This window comes from Phasianus colchicus, chromosome 6 (genome assembly GCF_987193195.1).
Source record: "Phasianus colchicus chromosome 6, bPhaCol1.hap1.1, whole genome shotgun sequence".
Classification (NCBI taxonomy): Eukaryota; Metazoa; Chordata; class Aves; order Galliformes; family Phasianidae; genus Phasianus; species Phasianus colchicus.
In genome coordinates this window covers 21,426,232-21,441,774 of record NC_143441.1, presented here as the reverse complement: position 1 = coordinate 21,441,774, position 15,543 = coordinate 21,426,232, and the positions used below count along the sequence as shown (strand labels likewise).

The 15,543-nt window shown below is 37.8% G+C and overlaps 1 protein-coding gene across 1 annotated transcript in view; it reads right to left on the bottom strand.

Moving 5' to 3' along the window:
- Positions 1–1,046: 1,046 nt before the first annotated feature.
- Positions 1,047–15,543, bottom strand: part of SKAP2 (src kinase associated phosphoprotein 2) — a 111,451-nt gene continuing 96,954 nt past the window's right edge. The window contains exons 11-13 of the mRNA XM_031590139.2: positions 12,630–12,742; positions 3,505–3,606; positions 1,047–3,109 (exon numbers count right to left, since the gene is read on the bottom strand). Coding sequence (XP_031445999.1) covers positions 3,514–3,606; positions 12,630–12,742 — 206 coding nt within the window. The 3' untranslated portion in view covers positions 1,047–3,109; positions 3,505–3,513. The remainder of the gene's footprint in view (positions 3,110–3,504; positions 3,607–12,629; positions 12,743–15,543) is intronic.

Sequence of the window (15,543 nt, the reverse complement as noted above, 5' to 3'; positions counted from 1 at the left end):
GCAACTTCATCTTTCTTTACCCGAGATAAAAAAAACTACATTTCCACCTTTTGACTACAGAGAATTCAACGCACCTCTTTTGTTTAGTTCAGGTTATGGAAACGATCGCACCTCTTTCAGAATGAGCATTCAGCAGAAGGCATTTTGAAACTCTAGTGCCTGGTTTTGGGTTACTATTCTGGGAGCCTGATCCAGAGGCAACTGGATTGAATAGCTTCTCAGTTGCAGCAGCTTTTGGATCAGGTTCTAAAGGGTTATTCTCTACACTCCTAATGTTGCATCACACAGTGACTGCAGAGCCAAAAAGAACAAAGTTTATGCTTTGGGCTTTATACATAGACCGCAATATTAATTAGCATTCATGTTCTGCTTAATCCAGTCAGTGAAAGTTCTTACCATTAGGAGAGGAGCAAAAGGTGAGCCGGTGCACATACTTCTCCAGATCTCATCGGCAGAGCTGACAGCGGAGTTGGTGCATGTAGCCAGTGGCACTCTGTGCGAAGGGCTACACCATAACCAGGTGCTGGTGAAATGTTAGGTGTTAGAAGGAAATTCTTTACTCATAAGGTGGTGAGGCCCTGGCATGGGCTGCCCAGAGAAGCTGCGGGCATCCCAACCCTGGATGTGTTGGAAGGCCAGGCTGGATGGGGTGCTGCATAGCCTGAGCTGGAGGGTGACAGCCCTACCCATGGCACAAGATTGGAACTGGATGATCTTTAAGGTCCTTTCCAACCCAAACCATGCTATGGTTCTGTGTGTCTACAGAATATTTGGGCTGGTCATTCTTAGCACCGAGGTACATGAAAATCCACCAGGATGGCACGATGGTATCTGGGGCCTGTGCTATAAGAAGCACTCGTATTGCCCTTACTTCTGTGAATAAATTCAGATGACAGCCCCATTTCATTTCTTCATTCAGTCTGGAGGCCAGATGGCATTAGAATCATTTACTTCACCTTGTTGTGCTTAATTACTACAATCAACACACTATTTTCCAAATTAATCATAACAAAGTAATTTCATTAGTAACACAGCAGGCTGTTGAATTATTAGCATCATAACAGTTTGCAAACAATTAAACTTTATTTGAACCTTAAAAATTTGCAGAGTAGAACATTACTGTAAGATCTAATGGCAGCGCAGCACAAATGCAGAGCAGAGCAAATAAGCGAGCGAAACGCCGCACAAAACGGGTCTTACCGCCACATTGAACAGAAGGGGCAGAGAGGCAGACCTGAGCCAACAACGACAATAAGGCAATCGGCATTTTTAACCCTGAGTTTTGTGCAAAGTAGTACCGGTGGCGGGTTTTTTCTCCAAAAAAGGTGACGGTATTTGCATGGATTGAAAGCGAACGGTCCATCAGCAGCTTTAGCCGCGACACTCCGAGGGACTTTCTTCTTCGGACCGCGAGGCAGCTCGCCTCCCCCTGCGCCCGAGGAGGGGGCGCTACCCCCGCAGACAAAGGCTCTGCGCCGCAGGGCCGGGCCCATCGCTGGGGGAAGGGCGCCCTCTCCCGGGCGGCCCGCAGGAGGGCCGGGCCGCGCCGCGACGCTTTGCTGCCACCTTCCGGCCAGGGTGCGCGGCGCGGCGGGGGTCGGCCCTGCCCTGCTGACCCCAACAAGGGGGCGGCGGGGGGACAGGGGGCGGCGCGGCGGAGAAAAGGCAACTCGGGGCGCGGATTTCGTGTCGGCCAGAGAAGTGGAGCTTTTGCAGCCACGAGAGTAGCGCTTTGCATTCAGTGCACAGTCCGCTTGATAAATTAAAGTAGTAAAAGAGCTGAAGACTATAATCTATCATTTTAACATTTCACTGATAATGTACAGAGCCCATTGCAAATGACTATTGCTTTAAAAAATAAAAAAAAACAAAAAAACAAAACTCCGCACCCTGTTTGACTCCTATTAGGATCCAGTGTACCAGAAAGTACCACGAATTAGCTAAATCATCGCACGACACCCAGCTCTCTGCAGGCCCTACCCGAGTTCAGCTCGGCATTACCCCTGAACCACACGCACACAGGGCTGCCAAAGTGCACACATGTGAGAAGTGCAGGGCCTGCCCAGCCTCTGCGCACTCAGGCCGCCCACCCAGCCCTCACACATTGTGGGTGGGAGGATCCAGAACAGAGGATCCTGCATGCTAACAGCAATGCAAATCTCCCAAACAAGCATTAACTCTGACGTGGCCAACTCCTTGTCCACAAGTGAGAGTATTTTTAGAGGGGTTTTCTGTTTGCTTCAGCTGATGCTCTTAGCTACAAAGTTCTGGATGCGACATTAAAAATTGCAAGCAGCCCTTTAGAAGTTCAGATTTTAAAAGTATTTCACCATCACCACCTACAAAATCATTCTCACCTACAATTTAGCTCATGTTGACTTACCAGAAAGTGTTCTAATGCATTATCTTTGCCAAATGTTTACATAATTCATAATTCAGCAAGTCAGAATGCCCCACACAGACTGACATACATCAGCACAAGAACCAAGCCTTCATTTTGTTGTAACTTAAGTGGTTCATATTAACAATGCAAATATAGAAGAATAAATCATCGACTGAAATGTAAAAAACTGAAAAATGTAAATGAACAAAAAAAAACACATTTGGAAGCAGAACAATTGTAAGACTTACAATATTACATAGAAATTTCCTTTGATTTTCATAGAAACCGCAAAAAATGTGAACTACTCCAGTAATTAACGTATGCGTGAACTGAGCAATAGTTTTCTGCTTTCAAAGTTCAGTTCCATTTTTCTAAATCTGAATAATGGGAATACAGAGCCAAACTGCGTGGGTTAGAACACAAGCCTATAGCAATACAGTGCTGCTAATATGCTTAAGAGCAACAGGCGCTATGTGACTGCTTGTGCCCCATATGTTAAATACCATCTATTTCATTTCCTAGCAGTACAATTCTATAAAAAGGGACCAAGAACATTTCTGCAGAATTGTGATCAATTGCAGTTTTTAACGTTTAATATATACAAGGCTATGATCTGACTACATTTGCTGAAACCACAAAATGTATATGGTAGAATCTTCATTCTTCAGAGGTCAGGTCTGTAAACTGCAGCTGCACACCACTCCTGATTTCAAGCGCAGACTTCTCCTGATTAGGGACAGAGAAGTTGAAAGTTCATCATTAACCCCAAAACCTCAGGAATAAAATTCAGTCCGAACACCTTCCACTTTCCATAGATTTCTGCACAAATACGTACATATCAGTAAATTAACAAAACTAACCAGAACTAACCACCAATTTTGTTTTACCCCCCAAAATCTGGGAAAGAAATGCAGTTATAAAATACATCATCTATTGTATATTGTAGCTTAATAATTCATATGGAATCCCAAAAGAAACGCTTAAATTGAACTTCAATATATTTTGCCATAGTCTTTACGTTAACAGGACTCCTACAAAGGTTCCAGGAAAGAAATACTTAAGAAACAGAGAACAAGGGAACACACAAGCCATTACAGAAGATTGGATTAAAATGTACTTACCCAGGCCTCTCAAATATCATACATCTCCATTATGTAGGCTTTAGGCACCAAGCCAATGGTTCCCTTCATTTCTCCTACCCACCAGCCAAATCTATTGTACTCCTAATTGAAAACAATATGCAATATTAACCTTTAGTCTGATATAAACGCAATAGAGTTTTGTATGCAACTCCTTATGGTTGCTTTCTTTACATACACTTATTATCATTTCAACTGAAAATTAAAACATTATATCTTTTTGTTCGAGGCATTCACATACAGAGTTAGGCAAAGAGAGAAGCTAAATTTTAAAAAGGTTAGACATACTCAGGAAAATTTCTTAATTATGGCCACGCTTCCCTATAACTAAAAACAGCTGTCCTCTCCATCTCGTATTCGTCGCAAACATAAAAACCTCGTCTTTGTAACCAGTATCTCACAGCACAACACTGACATAAAGGATCAGCTGAGATTCTTTCAGTATCACAAGGCTAAACTCTGAGAAACTTAAAATCAACTTCTTTTAAATAACGCTTTGTTCAAATGCGAAGGGAATGCTATCGGTCCAAGATATAATCTCTTTCTATGGACAACATCTACTATTGCTTTAGGCTTGTAGAAAATTCTACAGAAGATCTCATATGTCTGACAGATGACTAATGTACTTTAGTTTGAAATTTGTTTAGGCCTAGTGAGATAAATAAGAAACAAAATGAATTATAATAGTTTAAAGAAATAATATCTTCCAAAAGCAATACCAAGTAAGAGTATTGTGGGATCCAAATTTAATTTTTTTCCTATGAGGTAAATATTTTAAGATCAATCCTAACAGCAGTTCAATAAATTGTAACAGCTGAAATTGCATACTCTCATATATTGAGTTACAAATGAAGCATTATTAAAACAGAGATCCCATTCAAAAATTGAATGATTAGTTAGATAGAAATTACTTTGGAACAAACACGGAAAATACAAAAGACACAGATATCCCTGATAAGCAACATCTGCTCCCTGCTATACTGCTCTTCTGATGAGAAAAGCTGAAGACTGTAGGATTTTTGAATTAATGGTCCTACTGAGATGACACTATAAGCTATTATTTTGACTGCAGATAAGTTTTTTGGTTATTAATAGTCAAGTGGAGCTTAAGGGTTAATGGAGTTTCATTAGAGCCTGAGCTATAATGATTTGCTGCTGGCATATCTGGCCTGGTGGAGAGTTCTCTAGGGTCCTATGAGGTGCTTCATGTACTCAGCTCTCCCTGTGCGTAACTGCGATGAAGCCCTGTTGATGGCTCACTTTCATGTTGGCCCAAGCTCTTTTTTTTCCCTCTCCCAAAGCACGCAGGCAGGCAAGCAGGCGGCAGGCAGGCACACACACGCTTTATTTTCTTTCTGTGGAAGGCTGAACACCAATCTTAAATTAAACATTTTCTTTCTTCGCTGTGCAAACAGGAGTTGGTGATTTAAAGGGTTCTATCCTGCTACCCATAAAATACAGCAGTAAGTGTGGCTTCAAGAAAATCCATGCAAAAAATAGCAGGAAAACCTTCATTTATGATGTAAACTCTCAAATTAGCTGCAAAAATACCTCCACCTTCCACTGCAGTATGGGCTTGTAGGGATGCTCTGAAAGTCAAGGGGTACCTGAACCTGATGGGCAGTGAGAAAACTATTCTGAGCATTAGTTAAGAACTGCTCACAACCTTTCCCACAGGGCATGCTGCACTCCAAATCTTTAAAACGCTGGGTAGCACCCTGACACCAAAGTTTATAATGTTCCAGATCAGCCTGTTTAAAATTTGTATTTTATCTTACAGTACACTGGTTAAATATACAAACTGTATTTCTAGACTACAGTGGGAAACTGCTGAAAGGAGCAGTACTCACGTATACTGCTGGAATCTCAGTAATAAATCTCTCCAAGAAAAAGCAACAAAAGATTTTAAGCTGTTACACGGAAGTCATGAAGAGCCTGACAAAAGAGATTAAGCAAGTTTTGCTAGACATCAGCCAAAAAAACAAACAATACATGAAATGAGGGAAGTGGCTTAGTTAAGTGGTCATTAAATTGCATGACAAATGGCACACAAAGAGCCTGTGGACTATATTATCCATTGAAAATGTTCCACTTAGCAACAACATGAACTCAGAAATAATTGCTTTAAAACAAAACAATTCAGACACCTCAAATGAAAATTAAGAGCATATTGCTGTTTTGAAAACTTTCTGGGTTTTGTTACTTACTAATACACCACTTACTGCGCTGGCATGAAGCTAAGTGAGAAGATGAAATGAATGTTGATGTAACAGACTAGTAAACTGATTTAAAGATTCACTGCAAGCGTTATACTATACAGACAATATTCCAACACAGAAGCTTTTACTCCATCATTACTATTCTTCACATGGGCCTCAAGAGCAACATGAATCCCAATTAAACCATCTGCAGACTATGGAAGTCTGAACAAAAAGATAATACAAATACATGGTTACCAGGAACATAAAACTTTAATTTCGGGTTTTAGAACAATAGTACAGTAGTCCCTTTTTAAACTGATTAAAGTACAGACATTTTTCTCTAAGCTCCTAGCCACTCCTCTCTGTGTTCAGTATCATGAAGGAGTGCTCACTGGTCAGTCACAAAGGCAGTCTGCCACTCCTTCCTTGAAGTCCCATATAAAATCCAAACTGCTGTGTTGATTCTATCAATAGCATCAATGATAAACTCCTTCAAGACGATGTAATTCAGTTAATACACTGCGGTTGTGAAGCCTGTATGTCTACTACTGCTGCTGGTGATGTGTACGACATAATTCTGAAGCCCACATCTGTGGGAAACACTGCTTAAAACGCAGAAAGATCTGAAGACAGTCACAAGTTTTATATTAGTTCTGAGGAGTTGGGAAGCACAGTCCTTTCGCAAGCATCAGCTTATGATCTCAGGTACCACTGGGCCTACCATCTGGTATCCCTCACTGCATTCGGCTCTTAACATCACTGCTAACATAGGCAAGCGACTGTACTTCAGAAGGACTGATAAAATAATGAAGAGTCCTTTAATCTACAGGAAACCATTGTAGTCAATTTATAAGAAATATTGCATCCCTTTGTAGGATGTGTAATTATTTTCTATTAATCATGTGCTATAAAGCTACATTATGTGGTTATTCTGTTATCACTAGAAAGAGGCCTGCAGTCAGCTCCTGACAATGTTAGGTAATTACTAACACAAAGCCTCTTTCTCCTTATGTAGAAATGCTATCAAGATCCAGAGGTGCTGTGATGCTTGCTGGATGAAAATAATTCTCCAAAGAAATTCAATAACTGCAAAATGAATTGCTCCAAGGCAAACAGAGGGATAGGAAAGGGGGCAGGGCCAAATCCAGCCACACTGCAATGAGGAGAATGCACAAGTGTGCGGCCACGATCTGCCATGTGACTGGAGCACATTTACCACAGCAGGCAGCATTGGCAGGGGAGGGGAGGAAGGGGCCAGCACAACCGCTGCAACACAGACAGCACTGTAGTGGAATATATTATGTCACATAATGCAGAACAACCACCCTAACAAATGACCAAATGCTTTCTAAGTCACTTCTGTGTTTTCACCGTCGGTAAAAGAGTGGTTTTTTTTTTTTCCCCCAGCAGAAATTTATTAACCAGAGTAATTTCACAAGGCAGCAAGGAACAGGTTATGACTTAACCGGCTGGCAAAACACTCTCTGTACAGCAGTGTTAGGAAAAAAAATCTCATTGGGGTTTACAGGCTTCTCCTAAAGGGCTCCCAACTGAACACACTGCAAGCAGATGCTTCTTGTCCCATTCCACCCATTGCACTGCACTATGTGTGCACCTAGACTCCATGAGATACTGACCTTAGAAGTTTTTATATTTGCAGAAAGTGCAGTAGTAGAAACATACTACCTGTTTCTCAGTATTACTTGTAAATCTAAGGTTTGTTTGCTACACAGAAGCACATTTTGATATGCAAAAGAGATTTTTGATATGCAAGAGGATTTCCATGTGTCTCCTCACCTTTAGAAACAGATCCTACGAATAAACGAGGATCTTTAGACGCTTTGCGTCATATTCACTTCTACCAACATCAGTAAAAGTTGAGAACATCTCATTCTTGTGCAGTTAGTCCCAATTGTTCAACACCTACAGTATGTTGCTAGGCTTTTTGTTTCTTTTGCTATTTTTGTTTTTTAAAGGGTTTCTGAAAATCATAATTACGCTTCAATGACTTCAAGGAAACGATGGATTTATAATTAAAAAAAAAAAAAAACCCACACAGCTGAAGCGTGTGAATTCAAGATTTTTCTCCCACCTTCTCCCATGGCATCGTAAGTAATATTAACTTACAGACTGAAGATCTGCAAACCATAAAACTGAAAAGCGAAATGTATTTATAGCCTTGTTTGGGGTTAAATTAGGTAGCCTCTCCTATCGATCTAAAGAAGTGTGGGAAACAGGGAGATTTTTTTTTTTTTTCTAAAGAATATCCTAGGGGGCAATTTGGCAAGATAATATTTTAAGACACCTTTAATTCATCCAGAAGATTGAAGCCAGCTAAAAAATTTCAGAACTTCCCTTGGTGTAATTGCTGAATGATACACTATCAACTAGGGAGCATTTTTGTCACAGAACAGCATTTTCTCTAAAAAGCAGAAAATGATAAACGTTTTAGATAACTGAATGAGACTTCTTCACAGGTAGTAGAGTTGTTTTAAGGCAGCAATAAAATAGTCATCTTTAAGAATACAAGCCTCAGATTTACTATATGGTAGTGTTATTAGGTTTTATTTCCTGAAATGACATGAGACAAAACAGACATCCATTGGGAAGTGTTCAATCAGAATAAGCAGACTGACTTCAGAACCAAAGCTGGCCCTGGTTGAAAGGCCATTATCTTCTATCACATGACAAGATGCCAACATTTCTTCTGATCAGGTAGGTAAATGCTTATTATTGGTATGCAGACCATCAGAACTTGAGTCACTTTGTGTTAGTCTGTCTTAATTAATCTTCCACTGAAGGGTCTTCTCTCTACTCTTAGCCATGTATACCATAGTACACCTTATTTGCTAATGTAGACATAGGCAGTACAATCATGAAAAGCAAGGTCATCATTAAATATGCCTCTCTGTATGGCGAGCCAGATAATGGCCTCACAAAAACACTCGGGATTTTACCATGCCTTTAACATCTTTTTTTTTTTTAAATATACTGAATAAATATACTTTATGTCAATTGTACACATAACATACAAAATGCTCATACTCATAATTAAGTGGTTGCACTGTTAAGTTTTACTTTACTTCAGAAGCAGTAATCTGACTTATGGAGATTGTTTTCTTTTTTTTTCACTGAGAATAAAATATAGGTTTTGTATTTATGACTTGAACCTTTCAACAAACATTTGTGGTGTCGAAAGAACAAAAATCTCCCACTGGAAGCATGCAACAACTGACTTAGAGGTTAGCTAGGTGCCAAGCTAATGCTCTGCTTTCATGGAAAATTCTGGAGGAAAATTTAAGTCATAAGTGAGATGTTCATGAATCATGAACACCAGAGTGAGTAGAATTACATCACATTAGCACATAATAATAACAAGGAAAGAGTATTCTAGTTAGAGATAATAATTTCTAATTTTGAAGTATTATCTATTAATTTAATGCAAATATAAATATAAACGTATGAGAAAATGAATAAGGTTAAAAGTTAAGAAATGTCAGTAATTCTGCCAGAGCAGGTGCCTGCTAATTTCTAAATAAATTTCCATTAGTACTTGCATCTGGCCGATGAAACTATCAAGTTTCTGAACATGAAGTATGCATATAAAACAAATACTGCAACTGCTGCACTCAGGTGAATTGTGCACAGCAAACTTTAAAACAAAATACAGCTACCAATACTCACACTTGGCTTTGTTACTAGAAATTGATTTCCTGAATAAGAGCTCTGGAAGATTTATAAAAAGAATTGTTACATCATGGTTTGTTTTCCCATTTATCATGTGGGCTTGAAAGCAAAGGGAGGCCCATAAACGATCAGGAATTAAGAGCAATCATCATCTTAGAAAATAAGCCACCCAAGTATTGCATTTCTAATAGTCAATGTTAACTAAGAAATCCTATTAATGAGTCCCTCAATCAGCAGAGCCATAAAATGTTTTCGACTGCATAGTGAAAGAGGGGCATACAAATTTCTGAAAGCTCACATGATTCATAGTGTAAGTTATAAAAGTCACTTGAATATTCAAGAATAAATTAAAGTGATGAATGTACAAATAAACTGATCTATTCATTTGAAAAGGCTGGGAGTTTTTTTTGTTTTCATTTTCTAAATAAGTCTAATAAATACTATTGCTATAGTTCTGCTAATTCTACTCAAATTAAAGACTCAACTTTTACTCTCAGAGTAAAAAAAAAAACAAAAAAGACAAAATATATATGTAGGCAAGAGTCCATAGGACTGCTGCCATGCACAGTCTAAACATCCACAAATGTTTTAAATAATAGCTAAAATAGTTACTAAATGCATCTTCTGAACAACTAATACTTTTGTACAGTATTTGTATTATACATGTATAAGCATGCAAATCATGCTCATTACATTAACACTGACTTTAGATGCTCAATTTAAAGTAAATTATGAGGGATTTGTATTTGCATAATGTTTAGCTACTTCAGTAATTAAACACTGCCAAACCAAAATCTTGCTGTTTCTTTTTAAAGGCATTCATCTAAGTTACAACTTGCATGTAACAAATTGTTCATCTAGCTTTATTTAAATGATATCAATGCCCATATTTGCAAAACCAGTTCATAATTATTTCAGTTGTACTAATGACTCATGTATTGGAAAACAATAGTCACTTTTCCTTTGGTTTCTCTAAAGTTATTTGAAAAACAAGTAAAAGTACACTGCTTTGGCCTAAATAGTGCTGGGGAAAATATATATAAATATATATATATATCTTTTATCACAATCATTAGAACATATTTCTTATATTTCATTGTACAATAAGGAATTATCTCATGTTGTACAAAAATGCTCAATAGTTTGTTAAAGCTTCACCCTTCCTACCATAACACTGCTATACCTGTACTTACCTCCTTATCAGCAAAATGTGATTTCTCCAAGAATAATGTTCCTACCTGGCTGACAGATGATAGAAAGGCAATAAAGCCATGGCTAGGTTCAAGCTGAAGCTGAATTTATGACACCATTTTGGATTTATTCGCATCACCTCCTGTCAGTGCCTGCATCTCTCATTTTCAACCACTAGATGGTGTGGAAAAATAAAAAAATTGCCAAGGATTCCTGCCGACTGCCACAAAACCCTGTATTAACGTAGGGAATTAAGAAATATTTTTCGAAGAAAAGTCCTGACCCACTTCAGGATGGTTAGGCTCACTTTTCCTTCGGTCATATTTTCACTTAGCAGACAAAGAGCTTGTAAATGATCAGTCCTTGAAACTGAACCAAGCGGAAGGTTAAGATGGATAATTTTCTGGCACTTTCTCCTCCAAGGCCCCTAAATTCTGAGCTGACAGTAGTGGCCAACACTCATTTTTCTGAAAAAGCTGTAACAATCTTTAAGCGAAACACGGCTGAAATTTCTGGACTCTATTTTGGAGCAGAAATCATTCCCAAACAGAAGGGCTCTATATATCTGGAGCAGCAGCAGGCCTGTTTCAAGGACTGATTACGTATTAATCAAGGCATGGCCACAAGACAGTTGATATACAGACGACAGCTTAAACTACTGTTTTTCTATTCTGTTCCATTTTTTAAATTAAATTCCTCACTATTTGGGGGGAAGAAAGAAGTAGCAAATTCCACCTACAAGCTGAAGTTTAAGATTTTATTAGTCCCTGTAAGATAAAAAGTACAATTCATGAAAGACAAAAATGTTTTTTCTTTTTTTTTCCTTTTTTTTTTTTTTTTTTAAGGGGGGGGGGGAAGAGAGGGGAGGAGCAGCCAGGGTGTTGTTGTTTATTAGTACCATTCTTTGGTGCTCTATGAAAGCCTGTCCAATTGAAGACTGTTATCCTGCCTTTAGTAATGTAATTCAGTTATTAGTTTAAGTGACAATGAAATACCTCAAAAGGCATACATCGTCACATTACATTAGTAATATATCTTCTATATTTTTATACAAGACTATCTGCCTATAAATCTTAAATTTATTTAAACAGAAGCTGTACATTTATTATCCCTAAAACACAGCAGTTAAAAGTATCGTGGAAGATTTAAAGCGACTGTGACAAAACTGAAGAGTTTGAAACTAGAACAAACAGATGGCTTTAGCTTACATGCTGCTACTTGCATATTACAATGTCTTTGGCATAAATTATACTGAATGGCAATTACATCTGAGATATGTATTTAAACTCAGGTTTTTAATGAAAGCTAGGAAACTTCAGCTTTTTTTTCAAGTGGAGAAAAGAGAAATTTCCTTAAATGAATTTTTAGAAGTAGACTTTGATGGACTTTAGGAGAGCTTTTTCATTTTCTTTTTAAGAGAAAAAATAAGAAATTAAGAAAATTGATTGTAAATAAAATTTCGTGCCTATACTGCTTATCATTGCTTCAGATGAGAAGAATTGTGTTCATCATTTGCCTTGCAACTAAGGAGGTAGTAAATTAAAAATTGTCCAAATGTGCCAGAGCAAACAGATTCAGAATCTGAGCTGTCAGAACAATTGAAATATACATACAAAGATGAAAGCATTGTTAAAAAAAAAAAAAAAACACTCTAGCAAGATGCCCCAAAATTCACAGATATAAAACAGGAAAGGAAAAGCATAACATAAGCATAACGTACAAGATAATTTTAAAATTCTACAAGGTTAACTTTTACAAGCAGAGAGCACACTGTCTCCTGTTAAATTAGTTAACAAACGGTAGCCAAGATTTAACAGTAAATAAACATGCTTTTAAGTTAATTCCTGTTACATGGCTATGTTTTAAATATGATTATAGTTCATTTGACAAATAATTAATTGCAGTGAATATCTGATTGCAAACAAAGGATCTGAAAGGGAGTGCCAATTTCCCCCCATAGAACTGTGGGAATGTGCCCTTCTGTGCTTTCCTCTTTTTACAACACTTAGCCTCAGTAGCATGCTGTACCTTGCTGAGAATGTAGATAACATCACCACGCTTAAATGTCAGCTCATCAGGTACATCTCCGGTGCAGTCCCACAGACCCTGATAGAAATTGGCATAATCGGTATTTTTGCCATCTGCAAAGAAAACGACATCTAATTACAACGGATAAAGACTGAGGGACTAGCGCTGCTCCTTACATCTTCAGATACTACAATGCAATTAATTAGCACGCATTTCTTAATCCTCTTTGAAGAAACAGCTCCTTCATACCACAAAAGCAAGTGGAAAACAAGTTTAATGTGCGAGCCCTTCACTGGCAACAGTTGTATGACTTGGAAACATGTAGCTACAGGTTCTCAAAGCATTTTACAGCTGCACCTTAAAGCAGCCAGATTTCCTCTACTCGCACACTTCCAGCAAGCCATAGCTCCATCTCAGCTTGAAACTGATAAAAATGCCGGGGTATAATTAATAACTATCTGCAAAAGGAAGCCAAAGTAAGTATTTTGTGATACGCTCCCCCTCCCAGTTCTGTTCCAACAAAACTAAATAACTTCACCGAGAACCTTTTAGATAATCTTGGATTGTTCTTTCTGAAATATTGGAGAACTTTAAGACTGTTGCTGAAGCTGCATTTTAAAAATATTTGTGTCAGCTCCGGTTTAGGACATTAGGCTCTGGCTAAACATGCAACTACACTACAGTCATAAACTCATCCTTCTAACAGTGTAAGCACAATGGATGTGCTGTGTTCAAGCTGCCATACAGACCATTAACTGATTGATTATTTAGCACTCTTTGCTCTGTAATATGGCAATAACACAGTAATAAATGCTTTGTCATACACTTACAATACAGAGTACATCTATTGAAACACAGCACTTACACACGGTTAAATACACTGGGAGCTTCTGTTACGCTGCAAACTATTTCCTGTTTTTAATTCCATGAGAATCGAGTGCGATGAGTTAATGCAAAAAGAATGTAAGCAATACCACTAAGATGACCAGTTACATTATGTATACACTAACCAGACAGAATGTATATGTACTAATAATTTACATCACTGGAAAGCTATCTTCTAATTCTGATAACATAAATATCACTGAACTGGCTGGATCAAGGCTGTCATCTTAGTTTTGTTATATGATCCTGGAACAGCAGGCTTGCTGGTTATTTCAACATATACCAGTTACATTTGCATGTCGTTAGCACTCTACACCATTATTTATAGTTTACAATTTAATCATGATTGGTTCACTTTATTACTGAATAAAATCCCTCTAAAATATCAAGTAACAAGTGAGATGAAGTGTCACACTAAGTAAAATACAGTAGCATTCAATTTGTGTTTTTACGCATTTTGACATATACTTTGATTTTAATTGTAATACTCTTTGTATGAGCCAGAAGAGCTTGTTTTCTATTTATCCATTTCAGTATGTCTTCTGTCATATCTTGTTTTAATGACAATTCTGTCATACAGCTAAACATTCACAACTTTGATTTTAAAGCTGCTGTGCAAGGTAGACACCATTTAATTTTCCACAAGCTGGTGATTAGCAGCTACCATTTCCCAGATAGCACTAGAGGGCGTTCTGACTATCAACCCACAACTTCTGCCACCGCATCAAAGGCACCAATATATACATATAGTAAAGGCTACCAGCTATTCAGAAACAAGAAATTCCATTACTGTAAAACGCACAGAGAGAATAATATTCAGACAGAATCACTATGAAATGTTGCACCTCCAAATTTTGGCCCTTCCTATTTGTCAGTTTATTATTCACCAATTTAGCATCAGATGATTAAAAACAATAACAATGATCAGCACCAAATCAATTTGGAATAAATTCTGAATCTGAATATCTCCCGTTTGATTCAGCATTGACCACAGTTCCTAGCTCTATCTCAGAAAAGATAACGTAAGCCCAAGTGAGGAAAAAAAAAAAACAAAACTAAAGAGCTGCTTTGGTATATTCCATCCTTATAAATCTTTCAACAGTTGTCTTACTGATCTGAGTTTAAAATACATTAATCAGTATTTGTATTTATTCAGAGCTGCACTAAAATGAATTGTGATTTTTCACACTGATCTTTTTATCACTTTTTAAGTGCTTGAATTAACTGCAAGTAACACACTAATGGGAATCACAAGGAGAATACCAGCAACAGAATAGATGTCACAGTGAACAAGGTACATTTCTCCCTACATACTTATCACGAGCATTTCATGAAGCCTTAAAGCAAGAAAGGAACTCAACTAATAAGACGGCAACACTGGAAAAGATGTGTTTTAAAACAAGCTTATTGCTACTCTGAAGATGCTGCCCAAAGACTAACCATAGCTCTGTGGCTTCAATGTGAAATCAAATTATGACAGAGATTTGCTAATATCAGAAATACACATCTCTCTGAAAAAAAAATCTCAAGGTGCAATTGGTACACACCAGGAGCACAGAAAGGAAACGAGGGAGACGGAGTGCCAATGTGAGTTTGTGAAAAACTACACTGGTCTTCAAACAAGTGGCGTTCCCAGTTGTGAATTAACTTCTAACATCCACCAGCACAAGTTACACAGGCATGAACATGAAATGTAAATAGAACTTCAGAGTCCGTATGTCTAAAGGACGTAACACTTCATAAAATGATTCACAGTGCTTCACAAACTCAGAGGCACAACAACAATAAAAAGCTGCAAAAACTTCAGTAAAACACAAGTCCATTCTTTCTTGTTTCATCCCTGTCTTTGTTAGAGAGGATCCTACCAAATTTCATTTGAATGCATCTGAAGAACTGGATAAAATAAAACCATGGGACTTCAGTGAAAAAAATTGTATTTATATGGTGATGAAATTATGTAGATCTTCATAAGCACAGGAGTACATGAAAGCAGCTGGTAAATTTAGCATCAAGCGCCAATTATAGTTCA